The sequence below is a fragment of the Gallinula chloropus genome (assembly GCF_964237585.1).
Source record: "Gallinula chloropus genome assembly, chromosome: 11".
NCBI classification, from domain to species: domain Eukaryota; kingdom Metazoa; phylum Chordata; class Aves; order Gruiformes; family Rallidae; genus Gallinula; species Gallinula chloropus.
Window position 1 is genome coordinate 9,178,334 of NC_140096.1, and position 21,938 is coordinate 9,200,271.

The following is a 21,938-nucleotide window of genomic DNA, read 5'->3' on the forward strand; positions in this document are numbered from 1 at the left end:
GTGGAAAATCACTGCGTGCTGAGGGCTGGCACGGCACGGCACAGCACGGCTCGCCGGCTCACACCTCTCCAGACCTCCCACCCCCCGCGGTTTCCCGCAGGAGCAGGGCCAGCCCCAGCCCTTGGGAACTCTCCCAACAGCGCTGGCTTCCCTTGCCAGCGAGGTGAGGATGCTGCTGGGCCCGCTGCCTCCTCCAGCTGGGATCGGCGCTGTGCCGGGGTGCTGCTGAGCAGTAGCTGGGACAGCGATAGCTCATCCATGGCACAGGGATAGCTCCTGGACACAGGCCTGTCCAGAGCTGATGGGGGATGATCAGTGGCAGGAAGAGGCTGTACCTGTCATCCCAAATGCCAGCCCTGCCCCCTGACTTCTGGGAGAGCCCTGTGTGTCAGTGCTGGGTCTGGCTGTGTGTCCCGATGTCCAGCCCTGCTCTGGGTGCACAGGCAGCGGATGGAGCAGGGCTGGTGTCATCCACACCTGTGAAACTCTTTGTGAGCCTGCACAGAGCAGAGTTTTCTCTAGGATCAGCTCTTTACAGCAGTTTAAAGCAGGCTCTCCCGTAAGCCTGGGGGTCACGGTGATGCCTGTGTATAAATATACGTGTATTCAACAGAAATTGCTTTTCCTGGGGATGTGTGTGGAGCAGGTACCTGGGAAACGCTGGGAATCACCAGCACAGCGGTGGAGCTGTGTCCCAGCATCCCTGGGCAGAAACAGGCACTTCGGAGTGCTCTGGCTCCAGCCGTTTGCAGGGCACCCACCCCAGGACCTGCTCTTGCTGAGGACAGCGCAGGGTGTGCTGGGGAGGGATCCCAGCTTTAAAATTACTGGAATGCTTTTGGGATGACGGGAGGGGAAGGAAGAAGGTACACAAGTATGCAGAAACCTCTGTGGTTTGTCTCCCAGGCCTGGGGAAGGAGACAGCGTTCTGTTACCAGCACTGCTGGGTTGGAGGAAGAGGGAGGAGGAATTCCTGCTGCCAGGGCATGGAGCCCTGCTCCGGGGCTGCTGGTGATGGGTGAAGCTGCAGGGCTGCCCCCTCTCTTCAAGATTTTGGCAGGGCAGAGCCACCTCTGTCTGGTTACCTGGAGGATGTCTGTCTGCCACACAACACACTGCCTGTGCTCCCCAGGACAGACAGTTCCCCACCCTCTCAGAGCAGAGCGTGCTGCTGAGGGACAAGGCTGTGATGGGAAGAGGAGCCCAGCACGGCTGTGCCACTGTCCCTGAGGGGACTGTCCCTCTTGGAAGGGCTGCATCCAGCCCCAGCCCTGGCAGGGATGGAAAGGAGAGAGTGTGTCTCCGTACCAAAACCAGACCAAGGGCAGGAGCTCTGGCTACCCCCTGGCCCATGCACATGCGTGTGCCCCTGCCTGCTCCCTGCTCCAGCAGTGCATCCTGCGGGCAGCGAGCCCAGCTCTCACAGCCCGGCTCTGCCCATTAACCCTGCTCCCAGGGCAAAGCCCTGTGGAGAAGTTTCCCTGCGTGATGATGGCTGGGAGTGTCTTTGGCAAGGTCTGGTGGTGGCAGTGTCGTTTGGTGGCCTGGCCACGGGGTGGTCCCGTGGCAGCTGCAATACTGTGGTGGTGGTACCCAGCGACCCGGATGGGGATGGCTGGAAATGGGTGCTCATCCCTGCTGCTTCCATCCACCCTGGGGAAGTGTTTGAAAGCCCTCGGGATAAAAGCTGTGACCCCTGCGGCAGCAGGGACTGGGTGGCTGATCCCCAAGCTGCAGTGCCTGGCTCTGCCTCCAGTGCAAACCCTCTTATAGGGATGAACACTCGCTAGGAAAGGTGAACCCTGGGCAGTTGTCCCATAGAGATGAGACTGTGTCCCCAGCCCTGGGCTGGAGGGGAACAGGGGCTGACACATAAAGCTTACGCTGAGCCTTGGTGCCCCCAGCCCTCTGCGCTGGCCCGGTGCCACAGGGACACAGCGGAGGAGCTGCAGCCAGTGCCAAGCCTGGGAGCAGTGCCAAAATGCTGCTGAGGAATGAGCAAGGGGAGATGGAAGGAGGCAGCTGGAGCTGGTGCTGGGACTGACACTGTCCCTGTGCTGCCGCCGGGGCCATGTCAGTGCGGCCGGGGCAATGCTGCAGGTCAGGGCCTGGGTGTGGGACACTATGGGTGTCCCGTGCCACCTGCCCTGGGCAGGTGCAGCTTCCCCAGCTCCCCTGTGTTATATCTTCTGCCCTGCTGTCCCTGCCTTATCCCCCTGCTCCCACTTCCCAGGAGCCATGGCCGCCGACTCCACGTCACCCCTGAGAGCACCAGCACGGCTGGCACCCATCCCACCGTAACGGAGGCTTGGGCTCTGAGCAAGCCCCTTGGCTCAACAGTGCTGGTGGCCAGGAGGAGCTGCTGCCCACCATGGCATGCCCACGGCCTGCTCATGCAGTGCTGGCTTCCCTGTTCCTCTCCGCATGGTATTCCCTTCTGCTGGCATCTTGAGGCTGGCTCAGCACCCCCTTCGCTGATGTCTGGCGGGGGCTCGGCAGCTGCACGCCAACTGCTGGGGTCTGGCTCTACAGCAGAGCTGCCACGTTCCTGCACGCCGGCACAGGCCACTGCCTGCCGTGAGCACGCAGGGCTGGGATCATCCCCGGGAACAGCCGGGGGCGGTGGGCCAGAGCCGTGTAGGGATCATCCCTGGGAGCAGCTAGGAGCGGTGGGCCGGAGCTGTGTAGGGATCATCCCTGGGAGCAGCCAGGGGCAGTGGGCCGGAGCTGTGTGTCCCTGGGCATGCTGCAGGACAGTGGCTCAGCCCTGGCCTTGCCATTGCTCCTTGTCCTAATGAACTCCCCGTGGGGCCGTTCTGTTGTGCCCGTGGGAGGGCTTCTTGCCGGGGGCCTGGGCACTGCAGGGCTCGCTCAGGAGTCTGGCTCTGCCTTCCGCAGGGTCCTGGCCCAGGTGCAGCGTGCTGAAGCTTTGTGGAAGGGAGCTGGGGGCTGTGAGCAGGAGTGAAGGGCAGCCCCGTCTGATGGCTGGGCTGAGCTTCCCCTCCTTCCACACACTGGGGTCAGGGCAGCCGACTTGCCGAGCCGTGCCCAGTGCTGGCTCCGCTGCCTGCTGTGGGGCTGCAGCATGGGAGCGTGGCACAGGTTGTGGTGGGGGCGTTCAGGGACGACAGCATTGCAGCCTGGGCTCTGGACAGGGGGTGTCAGGAGCCTTTCAGCCTGTCTGCGGCTGCCGGGAGCTGGAGCAGGGGCTGGAGTGAAACCTAAACCGGCCAGGGTTTGGGTTTCCAACGCCCTCCATGTGCCTTTGACAGCGAGGCGCCGGCGGCTGCGGCTCCAGGGGCGTCTCTTCCCTTCCTTTGCCTGGAGCAGAGCGCTGCTGGGGCACAGGGGCCAGGGAGGAAAGGCTGGAGCTGTTTAAAACTCGCGATCTTCAGGGAGTTTCAATCGCCGTCCAAAGCTGCTCGCGACCAACTGAGTAACGGTGCAGGGTTTGAATCGCTGGCCCGCCTCCGCAGCAGCTGCCTCCTCCCTCCCTGCCTGTGCCGAGCTCCTGCCCGCTCCGGGTTCTGCCCAGCTCCACGCCACAGGCAGCGGCCATGGGGGTGCTGGAGTGGGCTCTGCCCATGCCCCAAGGCAGCGCCGCGGTCTAGGGGGGCTCTGTGCCCGCCCCCCGCCCGGCCCATCATGCCATTGCTGGATTTCTTCTGGGCTTGCTTCAAAAGAGCCAAGGTAAGGACCTGGCTATTTAACGGTGTCTGTCTTTCTGAGACACCCCCCCAACCTGATTTCAGGAGAAGCTGCCGGAAGGGACCCCGGGGAGGTGTGTCTGGGGGGGGCTGGGGCTTGCAAAGGGTGCCTGACGTCTGTGCTGGAGGGGTGCCATGCCCGTGCTCCTCACACACGTGAAAGGTTAATTTTGGATGGGCCGTACGTGGGTGCATTGACCAGGACGCCCCGTGCTTGCCAGGACCCATCCGTCATGTCACCCCCGTCCCGAGCACAGGCAGCGTGGTGGGTGCAGCACTGGCGGTTACAGTGTGGTCAGGGAGCAATGTGTGTGCTGCCAGACCCCAGTGTGCACAGTCCGGGGGCTGGGGGCACCCCACAGACCAGGGCTTGGGTGTCTGGGGGCACCCTGTGAACCAGGGCTCGGGGAGCTGGGGGCATCCTGTGAACTGGGGCTGGGGGCACCCCATGAACTGGGGCTCAGGGGGCTGGAGGCACCCCACAAACTGAGGCTCGCCTGGACCTCGAGTTGCATCTGGCTTGGCTGGCCTGGGGGAACGAGGGGGCTGCGAGTGGGATGACAAAGGAACAGCGAGTCGGGGCCCCCAGTTTTTAATTTCCTGTAGCAGTGGCTCCTGTGGCATCTGGTGTTTTTCATTGGGGTTTAATTCCTCATCTGCCTCTTAATAGCATGGCTCTTCCTCCAATGGCCCCTCTGCCCTGCCCGGCATGCTGTCCCCAGCTGGAGCAGTGTGGGTGTGCTGGGCAGGTTTTGGGGGCACCAGTAACGTGGACTGCAGGGTCTGCAGATGGGGAGAAGCAGTGAAGCCCCTCCCGACGCCGGCTGTGCCGGTGTGGAATGCTGGGGCTCCCCCGGGGCTTCAGCACGGAGCTGAAAATAGTCCAGTCTAAAAATGACATTTGTGAAATTGGTTAATAACTTTAGTAGCTGTCTTGTCCCTGCTGTCTCCAGAGAGCTTAGTGTGTCCCTGTTAACCCTCTGGGCCCCGAGCTGTTGCTGCCATCATGCTGGTGGTGTGGAGACAGGCGGCTTCAAGCAGTGGTGTGGGCACAAGCCATGCCTGGGGCTGGGAGTCATCTGTCCCTGGTGATGGTGTCGTGGCCAGAGCCCTGTGACAAGGGATGCTCCAAGCCCTTGGAGGCACCAGAAGGTGCTGGGCACCTCTTGGGCAGCCCCACGGCGGGGACGTGGTTAAGGCCGTCGCACCCCACGTCATCCCCAGCCCCGCTGCCCCGGCAGGAAGAGGGGTCCCGGGTGGCCCGTGGGAAAGGCCGGCTCAGCAGCCTGCTGCATTCTCGCAGTGATCCCTGCTGGCACCTCTGGCCCCCTCAGAGGGGGCTGCGGCTGCGCTGCCGGGGGCTCGCCTGCACCCCGAGCGGGGTCTGTGGGGGGTGCTGGGCTCTGCACTCCCCTTGGGATCTGGGCTGCACCGGGACCCTCTGGTTCCCCCATCTCTGTCCAGCCACCCTTGGCTCCCATGTGCTGGCACAGCTCTGCTGTCCATAAATCCCACTTCCTTGGGGTTTATCCTGCAGAAACCCAGCCATGGGTGAGAGACGACCCCTCTGCATGGGGTTGGTGGCCCCTGCCCCACCCCTGGTGCTGCTGTCATGGAGCAGGCCAGGGAGCGAGAGCCCGGTTGCTCTCAGCTCTGCTTTCTCTTTACTCCCTCCTTTCCTGCTGGTGTTCTGGGCCTGCTGAAGCCATGGAAAGGTGGACATCTCCATCAGCATCTGAGCAGCCATGCGAGTGCCAAGGGATGTGTTTGGGGCGACCCCAGCCCAATGCTTCCTCAGCTGGAGCAGGGCCCTGCCCCACCACAGCCTCCCCAGCGCCATCCAGGGCCAGAGCCAGCTCCAGGCAGAGCAGCCCCGGGGGGTGATGCACAGTGTGGGGTGTGAGGGTGTCTCAGGGTGTCACTGTGGCGCAGAGCCAAGCGCCGTGGTCTGGCTGCATCCTCCAGGCTCCGTGCCGCCACTTTGCCGGGGGCAGGACACCCCTTGCCTGCCCTCCTCCCTGCAGCAATTTCACAGCATCCCTTCCAAGCTGTGGGGTGGAAAGGTCCATCTTCCAGCCCTCCCCCTCTCTCCAGCTCCCTCACCTGCCCCAGGGATGCAGGTCTCAGTCCCACTGCTGGGTCCCAGTCCTGCTGCTCCTGTTCTGATGACTTCCAGCAGGCAGGGAGCCAGGGTGATGGGCACGTGCTGGGCACACCATGTCTTCCCCATGTCATGTTTGGCACTGATGTTTTAAAGCCAGGCGCTGCTGGCCCTGGGATGAGCCCTTGCAGAGCTCAGCCTGTCCCCAGAGCAGGCACTGCCAGCCCCAGCTCCTCTCCTGGCACAGAGAAGGCTGGAGCAGGGACCGAGCCCAACCGTGCTGGCAGGACACCACGAGCAGATCTAAAGATAACGAAGTGATTTCTGTTCTTGTTTCTTTCTCTCCACAGTGCTCCACGTTGCTGGAAGACAAAAAGGATGCAGGTAAGCTGCGACCATGTCTTTGGGGCAGGAATGCCCTCGCCATGGGGCGGGTGGAGGTGGTGAGAGGAGGAGGACCATCCCCTTGCTGGACTTGGGGTCTCTTCTGCCAGCACTGGGTTTTTCCAGGGGCATCACTGGCAGAGCCCCTCACCAGCGTGCGTGCACAGTGCTGGCACAGTGAGCCATTCAGCCAGCCCAGCACAGCCCAGCCATGGCTCTGCTCCTTTCCAGGCCCTTCTCAGTTCCTCTCTCTGTGTTGAACATCTCTGTGCTCCCCAGATAAGCTCCTGAGGAGCTCCAGGGTGGGGGACGGGCTGTGCCATCGGAAGGAGGGCCTGGAGCCCCTCAGCTTTGTGGGATGGAGGTGTCCTGGCAGGGAAAGTTGGGCAGGAGGGGATGCGGCACAGCTCCCGGCTGCTCTGTGCTCATGGCACACGTGTCTGTGGGTGCTGCTGCCCAACCACCCCCTGCAAAGGTGGGGGACAGGCAGGGGGTTGGGGCCACAATGCTGTGGGGGGCTCGTGGGTGCCAGTGAGGCTGGTGGTATCTGCAGGAGGAGGTGTGAGCCTGTGGGGCTGGGGCTTGTGGGGTCCCTGATGGGTGCAGCCAGCTGGTTGCCCTCAGGGCCCCCACACTGTGGTCTGACACGGTGTCACGAGCCTCAGCTGCTGCTCCATTGGCTGTGAGGGACCCTCTGGGTCTCGATGGGTCCTCACTGGTTGGGGTAACGGAGGGTCTTTGCGAAGCGACAGCCCCAAAAGTAACCCTGGGGTTACTCCCAGGGACCCCAGAGCGCTCCTCTGCCCCATGCTGGCTCCTCTGCTCTCTGCACAGACCCCAACACCGGTGTCCCCCCACCGATGGGTCTCGGTGGCAAAGGCAGGGAGCAGCGGTGCGGCTGGCTGGAGCCTCCAGCGCTGCAGAAAGGGAGATACTGCCTTGCAGGGAGCCCGTGGGATGTACCTGGGGTCTCAGAGCTGTGCCTGTGACCGGAGGGCAGCGCCCCAGCCCCCTGGTTTACACCCAGGCTGGGGTTAGGTGAGCTGGAGCCCAGCCGGCGCGGGAGCTGGGACGGCTCTGGGCAACAAAAGGTGCTTTGTGAGCAGAGCTGGAGGTGATGCTGGGTGGTCCTGCCCGCTCCAGGGAGATCACCAGCAGGAGGATCAGCAGCTTGCTAGAAAGGGCTGGAGAGGGCACGGGGCAGGGAAGACATTGTGGATTGCTTTTGGGGAAGCGTGTTTACACGTCCTTTCCCCTTGGTTAAAACGTCCCAGTAAATCCGGGTCTCTCCTGGTAAAGGCTTAGCCGCAGTCGCAGCCCCCACTGTCCTGGCTGCACGTCCCTGGTGCAGCCTGAGGAGCTCTGTGCTGCCAGGGGGTGCTCGGCCACCACAGTGTCACACTCACAGAGGGGCCTGTGGGCAGGAGGAGTGGGATTCAGTATGCTGACTGGAGCCATAGCAAGCTGCTCTGCATCGCTGTGCCCGGTGGCCCTGGCTGCAGCTCTGCCTTCCAAGGGGATTATGCTGGACTTGGAGCGATCCCGCTGCCGGTCTGTACCCTCTGCAGGGGTTTTAAAGCTGGGAGATGAGGCTGGTGCTGTTTCCTGCTGTCCTGCCAGCCACCTGTCCTCAGAAGGCACACTGAAATTGGGGTCACCGAGGGAGACACCCATGGGCTCAGGAGACACCGTTCCCCTCCCCAAGGAGGCTTTCACCCCGTGAACGGTGGGTGCCAGGGGATCCTGCGAGCAGCCGGGAGCTGGGGCTCTGCTGGAGCCCCTTTTCTGGGTGCTCTGCTCCCCCAGCAGCCACGGGGCAGCTGTGTGGGTTTCTTCTCTTGCCTCAGAGGTGACATTTCAGCAGGAGCACACAGGGTCTTGCTCTTCTCTGGCAGCAGCTGCCAGCCCAGCAGGGCATGGCTGTGCCTGTACCGGCAGCGATCCCTGAGGAAGCAGGTGAAGAGTAGTCACCAGTAACCCACCCACACGGGCAGGGTCCCGGCCTGTCTCTGGGACAACTTAATTCCAGGAAAAATACCCCAAAACTTGTTTGACCAACCAGGCCAAATTCTGCAGGTGGTCCCTGGAGGGAGAGCCCAGTGTCCCCAGCCCAGCTCTTCTTTGCTCAGTGTGGGTCGGTAGCCCTGTGTCCCTGCTGTCCCACCCGCCCCTGTGCAGCAGCAGGACCCCCCCTCATGCTGCCTGCAGGACACTCCTGCGGGGTGAGACACGGTGCCACTGGCAGCCCCACCAGAGTGGTCCCAGCTGGGGCCAGGTTTCCATGGGTTTCCATGTATTTCCTAACCCTCCACTTCCCCTCTGACAGTCACTTCCCATGTATTGTTCTGGACGGAGCAGGGAGGAAAGGCTCATATACCAGCTGTGCAGGGGAGAGCAGCATCCTCTGACCAAACCCCTGGTGATGGCGGTGGGATAATCCCTACAGTCCCGACAGGACAGCCCCTCCAAGGGGAGCATGGGGACCATGCCCTGCAGACATGGCCAAGCAGCAGCCTCTGCCTGCCAGGGCCTGGCACTGAGCTGGCAGCTTGCTCCAGTGCAGCTGGACCCTGCGGGGTTTCGGAGGGGGGGGGTGCTGGCTGTGCTGGAGGAGCAGAGGGAAGCAGCGCTCGGGGCTCTGATGAACTTTTGCCCCTGCGTGAAATAATAAGGTTGTATTTACCCAGCATCTGGATCTCCCAGAATAACCTGCTAAATGTAGCTGTTGTTGATGCGTTGCCACAGCTGAGTTATTCCCCTGCCCATGCGTGGAAATCTCCTCCTGGTGTGGTTGGGTTTGGGCATGAGCTTCTCGCCCCTCTCCTGGTGTTTGCCCACGTGTTCAGGGCCTGGCTTTGGGGGTGAGATGGGGATTGGAGTCTGGTTATCTGTCCTTGGCTGAATGGGTTGAAAGGGAGAGAGATGGGAGCGGAGGGGGCTGGCAGGGAGCATGACTGTGCCGGACACACAGGCACGCAGGGACCAGCCCTCAGCACCGGGGCTGTGCTCTGGCTGCAGCATCCATGCAAGGGAGGGGACTGGAGGGGACCCATGGCTTGATGGCATGGGTGGGATGTGGCATCAGGGACCCATTTCCAGGCACTTCTGACCCCCTCCCCCGTGAAATTGCTGCCTGCTGCGTGGTAGAAGATGCGGTGGTGGGTCTGGGTGCTGGTGGCAGAGCTCAGGAGTAGAAAAGCTGAACAGAATGTGATTATTAGTGGGTTTGGGGTGACACATGATGACAGGGAGCTTGTGCTGCTCCTTCCTCTTCCCTGCCCAGCCACGGGGTCAGGCTGAGGCTCAGCCAGTGAATCACACCGAAAGGCTGCCCTGGGTCCCAGAGTAACTTCAGGTCCCCCTGGGAGCCCAGGCGGGCGGCAGCCCTGACCCAGAGCCATGCTGGGAGCTGGGCTGAGAGCAGCAGCACCCAGCCTGTGCTCAGACAGGCTGTGCCACTCCCGCCATTATTTCTCATGAAGGAAGAGGGTATTTTTCCCTAATATTCTCATTTTCCTTCTGTCAGGGCCTCGGTGCCCTTACTCTACTCTAGGCACTGCCCTTACTCCAGGTGGTGCCCTTACTCCAGGCACTGCCCTGCTGCTGGCTGCTGCTTTGTGATCTGCTCTGAGTTAGAAAACCCAACAGAGAGACAGTTCCTCAGCAAGAATTTCTGCACTGCCAACCCCCTGCCAGGGCAGCTTCAGAGCAGACAGGCGCTTTATCCTTCTGTCCGTCAGGGGTTTTCGCTGGAGCTGGGGACACTTGAGGCACAATCTCCTGCATTCCCTTTCCAGCCTCCCCAGTGAACCCCTGAGGTCAGTCCTGACCCGCTGAGCTCTTTGATACATCCTTCTCCATCCCAGTTCAGTTTCCCAGGAAGACTGGCTGGTGCTGATGCTGCTGGGCAGAGCGGGGTTGGATGCTCTGACGTGTCCTGCCTGTCCCCATGGGTGGCTGCCTGGGGACCCTCACAGGTGGGTGTATCAGTAAAACACATCCTGGTGCTGTGCCAGGAACTGCCCAGCCCAGTCGCAGCCCCCATAACACCCAGAGCTTTTTGGGAGCTGTGGCATCGTGCTGCTGCCTCTCTGCAGCCCTGGGAGAGCTGCCCAGAGGAAAGGCAGCTCCCATATAAATCCACAGGGCCCTGCATGTAATTGCATCCTTGGCTAATTAACAGGCACCGCCATGGCTGTGATGTGGGAGTGCAAAGGACTCCTGTCAGTATCATCTTGGCCTGGGGCAGCTTTAAACCCTTGTTTTGCTCTGGTGTCACCTTTTTGCTCTTGGGGCAGTGATGGATGCAAAGGCTGCTGGATCGGACCCCTCCTCTCCCAGAGGGCCGGGCAGGGTGCTGAGCATGTACTGCCACAACCAGGGCCTGAGAAAACACCACATGAGAGAAAACACTTTGAAAGAAAATCAAACCCAACTTGGCCACACTTCAGTTTTTCCAGCGAATGATCATGGGGAAAGTATTTGGTCAGAGGCAAGAGGCCCCTCTGGCCCAGGGAGATGGGGCCACTTCTTGTCCTCCTTCCCCCTCCGCCTATAAACATCTCTGGAACTGCTGCAGCAGCGGGTCCCATCCCCCAGCTCATCTCCCCTGTCCTCCTGGGGCTTTAACTCCGGGGTCTGGAGGTTGTTCTGTTTCCTGTAGCTAACAAAATGCAGATTTCCCCCCTCTGAGCAGCAGGATCCTATCATCAGTTGGGTGGTTTTCTTTGAAGGCCGGACAAGAGGAGCCTGGGTTAGAGAGGGGGCTTTTCCTTGTGCTGGCCAGCACAGGGAGCCTGGGAAGGGCCAGGACCGGGCTGGGCAAAATCCCCTTTGGCCACTCTGTGCCCAGAACATCACTAAAGTTCCCCCATGGTAGCACAGGGTGGGAGAGACAGATGGGGAAGAGGCCATGGGCAGGATGGTAGATGGATACCTGCGGCCTCAGGGCTGAGTGGGTCGGGTGGGAAGTGTCACACGTGGCCCCTTCCCTCCCTCTGCAGTGACAGAACACGCTGGAACCTGGCACAGCGGTTTGGGGGGGCTTGGCTGTAAGACCTGTGGTGAAAGTGTGGAGAAAGGGATGTTTCCTGTCCCCAAAATAACCTGTCTGCACCTGGGGAGGGTGTCGCTGCGGTGGAGGAGGTGCTGGGCTGTGGGAGCCACCGTGGCTTTCGTGGGTGTCCTGTGATGCTCCCCTGGTTTCCCCCAAAGGTGGGGGCTGGGCTGGGAAGGCAGGAAGGCGTGAGGTGTTTGCAGAGCAGCCCTGTCAGGTTAATTGCTTCTCTTCTTAATGAAGGGACTCTGGAATGTCCCCAGCTCTGAACCCCCGCAGTGGTGGGAGCGAGGGCACCCCGGGGCCACTCAGCTTTAGGTGGGTGCGGATGGTTCCACCATGCCAGTGAACATGTGAATCACCATCCCACTGACCCCTGCCCGTTCTGGCGATGACAGCACCCCTCAGCCCCCCAAAAACCCGCGCCCCATCCCGGCAAAGGGCCCGCGAGGCAGTGGAGGGACAGAGGGGCAGGGCTGGGGAGGTGAGGGGGCTCCCTTCCCCGGGGGCGAGCGGCTTCCTCAGCCGCCCCGCGAGAGTCCCTGGGGGAAGCGGGCGGAAAGGATGCGGGAGCTCCCTCCGCCCGGCACCGCCGTGTGCGCACCCGGCCCGGGGCATCCCGGCCGCCGCCGCCGGGGGAGGAGCCGCCGCCCGCCCTTCCCGCAGCGATGGGCAGCCGTGGGGTCGGGCCGCTGCCGCGCCGGGGCTCCGGGCGGTCCCTGGGGCTGCGGCTCCCCGGGCGTGGGGACGGCGCGGGCGGGCAGGTGAGTGGCGGGGACCGGGCGGGGACCGAGCAGAGACCGGGCAGGGACCGGAGAGGACCGGGAAGGCACCAGGAAGGCACCGGGCAGGGACCGGGCAGGGACCGAGCAGGGACTGGGCAGGGACCGGGCAGGTACCGGGCAGGGACCGGACAGGACCGGGGCTGCTCTGCCGGTCCCCCCGGCTCTGCCCCGGGTCTGCCGGTGGGGAAGACGGGCAGCGGAGCCCCGGGGCTGTCTTAGGGTAAACGGACCCAGCGTCGCTCCACTCCCCCTGTCTCCCTATGCCCCCTCCTCACCGCTCCGTATCCCGCGGGAAGGGGCAGCCGAGACCAGCATCCCTGTCTGCTGGGGGCGGGGGGTCTGCTCAGCACAGAGAGATGCGGGGGCTGCGGGGAGCCTGAGGAAACTCTGTCTGCTGTGGGTAGCCATGGGAAGGACCGAGCCGGGGATGCTGGTGGGAGATGGGCTTCATGTCCATGACCATTGTTAACATGTCTGAGGAATCCTTCCTTTGGAACTCCAGCCTACAACCGGTTTATTGTGGCTTTTAAAGATGACTGATAACACGTGTGGATAATGATCTTGAAAGCAGTTTATTTTGGGCTGTGTGAAAGAGGAACCACCTTGGTCTCTCACTCAGCTGGGATGCTCAGTGAAGAGTTGCGTCTTTACCTGCCCCCAGCCTTGTGCTGGAGACTCCCTGCTCCTGCTGCTAAACAGTCTTTGGGAATGGCCTGAAACAGGCTGGATGGATGCAGATTGTTCCTCAGGGATGGAGAGGTCACCTTAGGGGATGGGGAGGTCACCTTAGTTTGCCATAGGTGAGGGGAAGCCGGAGTCTTCTGAAGGGCTCTCGCTGCAGGTTCGTGGCAGTGACACCACCCACCTCAGTGCTGGCACGCAGGGGTGGGCTGTAGCCAGGGGATGGGGAGGGCAGGAGGCTGTTCTGGGACCATCTGCATGAGAGCTGGGACCGCAGCCACAAATGCTCCCCGAGGATCTTCTGGATGGCATACAGTTGCTCTCTGGAGCCAGCCATGGCAGGAAGATTTCCAGGAGGTTAATCAGTGCCTTGTCTCTTTCTGCCTGTCTTGTGACACACACACACCCATGCAAACACAGCATCACCTCCTCTGCCAGGCAGCTCCTCTGTGCCTGCTGTGTCCAGGTCTGTGCCTGGATCTGGGACCTGATTCTTCACCCTCCCCTGGGTGGGAATGTTGTCCTGGAGGGAGCCCGGCAGCACTGATCCCCTCTTGATGTAATGGGATGTGGCTGTGCTGTGGGTGGGTGAAGCAGGAGCAGTTGGTCACTGCTTCCCATTGCTCCCCAGTGCCTTTACCTCCCAGGAGCTGGGGGCTCTTTGCTCTGGTTCAGCAGCGGCCACATAATCTGGATTCCTCAAATAAATTCCCGCTGTTTCTCTGAGATCCATGGCTGCTGCTGCCATTGCCTCGAGCTCTGGGCCAGACACAGGACCCTTGTTGCTCAAAATCAGCTCCCATGAATGATGCTGTTGTGCGTGTGTCCCGGGTTTCTCCGTCCCTCCCTCCCACCCTCCTCCCTTGGAATTTGGGGAGTTCAGTCCTGGTGTGATCCCACTGGCTGTACCCGTGCAGCTGGCGACACCGTCTCTATCTGCCATTTCCTGCCTCCCAGTTTTAACTTCTTTCCACTGGTTTTCCTTTCACAGGCAGGACTATTGGAGCCCTCCTCCTCCTCCTCTTCCTCCTCCTCCTTCTCCTCTTGCCGCAGCCAGCCCGCTTTGCGCTGGGCTGAGGCTCTGTGCCTCACCAAGCTGGGGCCAAGGCAGCTTCTGTGCTGTGTGGGCAGCAGAGGGGTGCTGAAGTGGGCTGGAGGGGAAGAGTGGGCAGCTCCTCTCCTGCCCACCATTACTATGGCCTCGAGGGGGGTGTGGATGCCGAACTGGGTGGATGTCCATCCCTCTTGGGGAGTAACGTTGTGGTACCCCACACAGGGGGCTGCCACATGGGGCTGTGAGCTCTGCGAGGGCACAAACAAGACCCCTGGCAGGGCCTGCGGTGGGTTCTCTGGCGTGGGGGATGCTCTGTGTGGGGGGGATGCTCTGTGGGGGGGATGCTCTGTGGGAGGGATGCTCTGCATGGGGGTTTTGTGGGGATCCAGAGCCCTAAAGGGCTGCAGTGGTGGCAGGGATGGAGGGGAGCAGCCAGCATTCCGCACCGGGAGGTGGGACGGGGAAATAAATGGGGTGTCCCGGGGGGGAAGGGGCGGCAAGTGGGGCTGGGCCCTGTGGAGATGCAGCCAGCTCCTCCCGCCCCGCGTCTGGGGCGGCGGGAAATGGGAAATAGGAGTGATGCTGGTGTGAGCCAAGGGTCTGCCTGCGCCTGAGCCCCCCACCCTGCCCGGCCCCGTGGGCTCTGCCCGGCCCCGTGCCCGTGGGCTCCTCGCGTCGTTCCGTCCCCCGCATCGGTCGGGTCGTTTCGGGCGGGGTCAGCAGAGGGCGCCTTTCCCCCCGCGCGGCCGGACACACGGACACAGGGACACACGGACACAGGGACACAAGTGCAGGGATGCGCTGCGGAGCTTTGGGTGCTTCCGTGGGAACCGCGGTTGGAAGCTGGGGGTCCCAGCGCCTTTGCGGGGCTTCCTGCTGGAGCCTGGGGACCGCCCCGGGGGTGGGAGCATCCCCTTGCCCCCCCCAAAGCCACCTCCACGTCTGAGTCGCTCTGTCCACAGGTGTGGGGGAGTGCGGGCCCTGCCCAAACTGTCGGTGTCTTTCAGCATCGCTGCCTGAGCTCCCCGGGATGGCAGAGGGGTCCAGGCACACACGTGGGGTGTCCGGGCCTCCCAGTCTGCAGCTGCCCCCAGGGCAGGGAAGGGTTTGGCACGCTGGGGGTGAGGAGGCAGCTCCCCCAAAAATGCCTTGTCCCCGAGTCTGGGGGAGGGCTGTATGCCCACACTGTGCTTTATGGGGGGGTCAGGATTCAATCCGGCTGGGGTGAGGCAGCTCTGCTCGCTCAGCCCTGGCTGAGCTCAGGGTGCTTTGGGTTGCACAGCTCTTCTTGGGTCCCGTTTACATCCGAGTAAGGACCTGGCCACGGTTATTGGAGCTTTCCCGGGTTTTGGATGGTGTCCCCCACCCTCCCTGGAAGGAGGAAGAGGCAGCTCCCCAGCCTGTTCACCCTTCCTGACGTGTTTTCCAAGCGTTCAGGAAATGCTAGTATTTCCTAGTATTCCCCAGAGGGTCTTTGTTGGAGCTTTGTCCCATCCCTTCTCAGCAACGCCCTTCAGGCCACCCCAAACAGCCCCTGTCCCCTCACTGGTGGTGGTTATGGGGGCTGGGCAGGCCACCTCTGTGTCTTGTGTCCCATCATCTATCCTCCCTATCTCCCTACCTGTCCGGCATGGTGCTCCAGGCTGGTTTGTCCATCCTCCCTCAGCCTGCCAGTTCCTCTGCTGACCCCTTTGCTGGGCACCGGGTGTGAGCACACGCATGTGCACGCACACACACACACACACACACACTGGGCTCCATGTGCAGGCAGGGGGATGTCCCCAGGCCTGTGGGTGCTGTGCCAATCCCCAGCAATACGCTGGGACCTATTAATATCCCAGGGTGTGAATGTGGCCCATTCACAGGGCAGCATGGGGGGGGGGGGGGGTGCAGTGTGCGCCATCTCTGCTCCTCCCAGCATCCGCCCCGGCAGCGCAGCCTCAGCTTGCCCGGTGTGAGCGGGGTCGGCGTGGGACCAGCCGCCTTGGCCCTGCCTTCTCTGCCGCCTGTTTATAGCTCAGCGTCTCCGGGAGGTTTCCTGCCTCGCTGCCCCCACACCCTCGCCCTTCCCACTCTGCAGGAGGAAATGAGTGGAAAATGCTTGAAATCCTCCTCTGAGCCAAGCGCTTTTTTCCACTGCCCGTCACCGTGGCGCTGGGGCTGCTGGTGCCCGGCTCTGCCCCGGCAGTGCCATGGCAGCAGCCCGGCAGCAGCAGGGGGCACGGTCAGCTCTGCCCTCCTGGCACCGGGACCAGCGCTGGGTCTTTCTGCCCCTGCCCACTTACGTGGCCAGAGTGAAGTTTCCATCCCTGGGGCCTGCTCAGCCATCAGCACCCCAAGACACTGCCTGATTCTAGGGCCGTTGCTCCCCCTCTGTTACCCTCTTCTATGGCTGGTGGCACCAGCTGCTTGCTCTCCAGCAGCAGAAGCCCCCCCGTCCACCCCCTCGGTCTCTGGCTGGCAAGCGGCTCCCTCACTCAGAGCTGTAGGAAGAGTTTTGAGTCAACAACGGCCTCATTGAGAGCCCCAATCTGAGAGCCCCTCCCTTCAGGGGCGAGGGCTGCGCGGGGGGAGCAGAGCCAGTCAGGGTGGGTGGGCGGAGGGTCAGGAGCTTGGGGCTGGGGAAGGAAGGACGACGACGATGATGATGATGATGTGCATCAAAAGCCTCTCTGACTGTGAAAACAATGGAAAAAACTGTGGTTTTCCCCCGACCTTCACATGTTCGGGTGCTTGCGTAACCCTCCAAGCCCTGCCAGTAATTTCAAGAGAAACGTGGGTTCGGGGCATCCTGCAGCTGTCCGGGCCAGCTCCATGTCACCGTCTGTCTCTCCCCACACCCCCTCTGTGCTCCCCATCAAGCCTCTTGCCCGGCCTCCCACTGCATCCCTGTGATGCTCTGCCTCTCCTCCCTGGCCCCAGCCCCTTTGCGCCCCTCAAACAAATCCCTCCCTCGACCCCACCTTAAACTACTTCTTCTTCTCAGAAGCCCCTCTATTCCCGACCCTTTCACTCATCCCCTTCCTCACCCTCTTGCCAACAGCCCGCGGCTGCCCTGACAAGGGGCCGGGATGCAGGATCGGGGCCGTGGGTCGTGTGTGTGCAGCGGGAAGCACCTTCCTCCCCCCGCGCTGTTGGAGAAGCAGCTACCGAGCCAGAAACCCCCTGCGGCGCGAGGGGGGGAGTGTGTTTTTTGGGAAACGAGTCCCGTGGGAGCAGCCCCTGCCCCTCTGCGGCTCGGGCACCTCGGGACGGGCGGGCATCTGTGCGGGGGCTCCGCCCGAGGGACCCTGCGGGGTGCGCGGCCCGGCGGGGGGGGGGTTGCAGCTGCCCGGTGTCCCGGGGCTGCCGGGACCAGCCGTGCAGCTGCTGCCGCCGCTCCGGGGGCGGAGCCGGGGGGGGGCAGCGGAGCGGCCGGGGCCGCACTGAGCCCCACGGGCGGCGGAGCAGCCCCTTCCCCGGCTGCGGCACCTTCGGCCCCGGCGTTTGTTTCGGCTTCTCGTGTCACCCCGGGGCCGGTCGGGCCGCCGGCTCTGCGGGGCCGGGGCGGGCGGCGGCGCGGGGGCGGGCAGCGGGCGGGCCCGGGGCGGCGGGCGGAGCCGGCGGTTCCCGCTCCGCAGCCGCGCACCTGCCGCACTCACACCGACAACAGCCGGAGCTGCGGCTGGCACCGACCCGAGCCCGCTTGTTGCCCCGGCGGGGCCGAGGGACCCGCATACCCCCCCGCTCCCCTCCCCTGCCCGCCGGGGCTCGGCGGCCACCCCCACCCGCCCGCAGAGGCGCAGCACAGCTCGCAGGTAACTCCGCGCCCCCCGGGGCACGTCCGGGGAGTGGGTGAATGGGGAGGGGGGGGCGGATTTCGGAAGATAGCCCCCGGCACTCGACCGGCTCCGGAGGGGGCTGCCGGGGCCGCGCTCCCCGCCGCAGGGTCGTGCGGGCCCGTCTGTCCTCCCGCACCGCGTCCGTGTGTCCGGACAGACAGAGCCGGGGCTGGTGCGAGGGGGCTGTTGCCGCAGCCAGGAGGAGAAGCTCGGAGCCTCTCGCTGTCCTGCCGTGCTGGAGCCCCGGCCGGGTCCCGGTGGCTGCGGGTGAGTCACAGCCGTGCGTGGGTGAGAGCCGGCAGCTGCCGGGGCAGTCACTGAGCTCGGCAGACCCACCGCAGAGCTCGCCGAGGGGTGCGGGTGGGCTGGCTGCGGGTTCCGGGCTGGCTGCGGGTTCCGGGCTGCCCGGGGTTCCTCAGGGTTCCCCTCACCCCTCCTCTCGCCGGGTCGCTGACGGGAAAGCAGAGATTTGCTGCTCCATGGAGCCGCTGAGTTGATGGAAAACCTGCCATGACGTCAGAAGGGTTCGGATCAGGCCCGCGCGCTGTAGCGGGGGGTGGGGTGGGGGAGAAAGGGGGGAGGGCTGGACTCCCCGTTTCGCCTTTTGGTGCCGTGGGCTGGTGTTTCCAGTTGATCGCCTCTTCTGGAGAACTTTGGTGGAAACGGATGGGTTGGCCTGGCCATGTGCGCAGGGCTCTGTCAGGCTGTGACCCAGCACCGAGCTGTCTGAGAGGCTGCCGAGGCGAGGGGCTGTTTCCCGCGGGCGGTTTGCTCCTGCTGAGCTCCAATACCAGCCCTCGGTGTGCTTGGCTTTGTGGTTTGAGCTTCGGAACGGCACCGTGGAGCCTCCCGAAAGACCCCGTACAGCCCGGGTGTCAGGGCGCCTGTCATGCTGCTGTTGGCAGCACCCTGCACCCTTTGCTGTGTGTGTACCAGGGTTCTTATCAAGGAACGTGCGATTTTCTGTTTGCATTTGAACTGAAACACTGTGGAGAGGCGGTGGGTGCCCCTGGGGTCTGCCCCTCGCCGTGAGCCATGCCAGGGGGCACAGCTCAAGCTGAACCCACTCAGCTCCTCTCTGTTCTTGTAGGGGAAAAGTGAGGTCCCACCATTATTCCAAAAGCTTGTCAGTAGTTTCCTTGTGGGGTGAAACATCGAGTCCCAGAGCACAGTGGGTGTCAAACTGGGCTTCTGGGGGAGGTCTGCATCCCCACACCCCTGTGCACACTCTTCCTCTGAGGAATACTTTCCCAATAAACACCCAGCACGGTAAATCCAGCCGTGCTCTGTGCTCCTCGTGTGCATTGCCTGGAGCACCCAGGGCCAAGTGGGTGCACAGTATGGGCTGCCAGCAGTTTCCCCAGAGTACAGTGCCATGTTCTGCCAGAAGGCACATCATGGCCCCCCCTTCCCCCCACTGTGGTTTTTACACTAATTTCAGAAAGATCTGACTGTTCTTAGAACCAGGTCGAGTAGGGCACAGCAGAGGTTCTGGTGTGACTACAGCTGAGGAAGGAGTCAGTGGGCACTGAGCCCCATGGGTGCTGCTGGTGGTGCTGAGTGCTGGGTGCTGTCCCTGCTGTTCCGCAGCTGGGTGCTACCCCAGGTCCCTGGGGAACGCTGTGCATCATCACTCTGCAGAGAGCAGAGCCAAGTTGCCTTCCTTAACCTACTCTTTCCCTGAGTATTCGGGGAGTAGCAGGAGCCCAAACCAAGGGTGCCATCAGCATCGCCAGCCTGAGGGGGAGCTGGGGCATGTGTGGCAGCAGGATGGTGGGAGCTGGGGCATGTGTGGTGGTGGTGGGTGTCCTCATAGAAGTCAGGTCCTCTTGTTTCGCAACTTTTCTTCGGCCACAGGCTCTTCCAGCCCCCCTGGGCAGCATGGAGGAGTCTGGCTGGTGTTAGTGCCTGAGGAAAGGCTGTGCTGGAAAGTGCCCAAAGCCTCCTTGGGCTGATGGCTCAGATGAGCCCCTGGTTAAACCTCTGTGTGAGCCCTGGTTAAACCTCTCTGTGAGCTCCTGTACCCGCCGCAGGGGACTGGCCGCACGCGGCCACATTCCAGCAAGGCCGGGGGTCTCGCGCCTGGTTAATGATTGAGCTGCAATAACCCTTCCTGTGGGAGCCTTTCTGAAAGTCACCTCCGGATAATCATATTAACCTGCCCAGGCTGCCGGGCTGGGCACAGGGATTTAAAGAGAAGGGCTCTTTTCCTCTGTTCCCAGCGAGGAGTTAGCTTCTGGGTGCAGGAAGTGATGGCTCAATGGTGGGCATCGTCTGCTGGCTTTCTGGTTAACATGGTGTGCTGCTCACACAGCTCTGCAGAGGGGCTTGGTGGAGGTGCAGGGCCATGCTGGGGGTGCTCATCCCTCCTCTGCTTGGTTCTCCCCAGGGGTTACCCTGGGTGCCAACCCTGAGCCTCCGGATGCAGCTCCCGCAGGGTCCCAGGGTGTCCAGCCCTGTCTCTGGCTGCTGGGCTGTGACGCCTGTGGGCAGCCGTCTCACCAGCCTCTCTTCCCTCCATCACGGAGTTAATAATTGGCAGGGCCCTGGTGCCACGTGGGCACACTCACCCAGCGCGGCTGCGGCGATGTTGCCGAGCAGTGAAGGATCCCTTATCAGCAAAGGGCACCTGTCGCCTGGTGCTGGTTAAGGCAGAGCAAATGTTAACGGCTGGCGCTGGGAACAGCATTGACAGGCACCACAGCGGCTCAGGGAGCTTCCCCCAGGGGTTCAGCTGGTTTGTACCCTGCTGCAGACGTGTGTTGCCCACTTGAGTCCCTCGTGCTGTCCTGTGGCTGGCTGAGCTCAGCCATCCCCTTCTGTGGCAGTATGGCTGGTCCCGCTGAGGGGTCCTGGCGTGTGTCATGTTTGGGGGCAGCTCGGAGCTACCAGAGCCCCTATCTGTGCGTGGCCGGGCTGGGGTTTGGTGCCACACCTCATGTCTGTGGGATGTATCTGTGCACCACTGGGCCCAGTGGTGCTGCAGGGTTGGGAGCTCAGGTGGCCGAACACGCTCGCTGCTGCGATGGTGACGGCTGCGCCGTGTGCTGGGATGGCAGCAGGGCTTGGGGCCAGCACCGGGACAGGGTGCACTCTGCTGACCTGTGTGGGGTGAGAGCAGGAGTGGGGCTGGCAGCTGGAGGCAGGACCCCCAGAAGCAGAGTGGGGGGTCCCGCTCAGCCCTGGGCTGCCTGCTGGGGGGTGCGCAGTGTCACAGCCCGGGGTGCCACAGGAGGGGACGAGCTTTCAGCAGCTCTGATGTTTCTTTGCCCCCCCAGCCTGTGCAGTGTGACACAGGATGGCTTGGGATGGCTCCAGGCACGGCCAGCCATGGAGGGCAGCGTGGTCCTAGGGTGAACATTGTGGAGCCAGGGCTGTAAAGATGTGGAGAGATCTGTGACTGAGCTGCAAGCCCTCCGTGTGGCTGCAGGGGGGAAGCAGAGGGGCTGGGAGTCTTGCCCTGCCTCCCCCCACCCCGCCTTCCCACCAGGGTCCCATGTCTGTGGGTGGGGTGGCCAGCAGCTCAGCCCGGGGCTGGGGAGGAAGCGCTGGGAAGGGAGGGTGTGAGAGAGCACTTAGAGAAAAAGGGAATTAAAGAAAAAAGGAATAAAAAAAGAAACGGGGCTGCTGGGGCTGCGGCTCTGCTGGGAGCACTGGGCTTGGAGGCAGGGAGCCAGGCTGGGGAGGGAGGTGGGGGGGTCCTGGGGCTGCAAGCAGAGCTGGAGGACTGGCAGGGGGTGGCTGGGGGTCACTTCCCTCTGAAACTGGAAATGGCCACGGCAGTGGCCGGCAGTGGTGTCACGGGGCTGCGGCGCCCCGCGGTGACTCAGGGCGCACTTGACCTCGTTTCATCAGCGTGGTGGGGCATGGGCAGGGTGTCTGCCTCTGCACCCTTCCCATCGCTGGGGACATCCACCCTCAGAGCTGCCGACGTCAGCCTGGCTCTGCCGCAGGGTTTGCTCCTCCCTAACACCTTCCATGGGATCTCCAGAGGCTCCAGGTGCTGGAGTGCTTGCTGGATGGCTGGATTCCCCACACAGCTTGTTTGGGCAGAGCCAGGGGAGCAGCGCTGCTCTCAGACCCTGCTCATCCATGGCAGAAGCATCCTTCTCCCACAGAGCCCTCCTGATAGCTGCCAGCCTGCGCAGGCTGGGCTCCTGCCAGCATCAGGCTGGGTACTTGGCTGCTTGAGGCATAGCATCACATCCTAGCCAAAAACCTCCTCTCTTCTCCAGAGGCAGTGTGCTGTCCCGCTGAACCCAGGGCTTGTGCTCTGGGCAGACACTCCCTTCCCAGCCAAGTGGAAGCTGACCTGCTGCTTCCCTTTCCCACGCCCCAGCCCTACTCAC

At 62.9% G+C, this 21,938-nt stretch overlaps 1 protein-coding gene across 1 annotated transcript in view; it reads left to right on the forward strand.

Annotated features, from left to right (window-relative positions):
- The first annotated feature begins 3,551 nt into the window (after positions 1-3,551).
- Positions 3,552-21,938, forward strand: part of STARD8 (StAR related lipid transfer domain containing 8) — a 45,546-nt gene continuing 27,159 nt past the window's right edge. The window contains exons 1-2 of the mRNA XM_084269194.1: positions 3,552-3,690; positions 6,159-6,192. Coding sequence (XP_084125320.1) covers positions 3,646-3,690; positions 6,159-6,192 — 79 coding nt within the window. The 5' untranslated portion in view covers positions 3,552-3,645. The remainder of the gene's footprint in view (positions 3,691-6,158; positions 6,193-21,938) is intronic.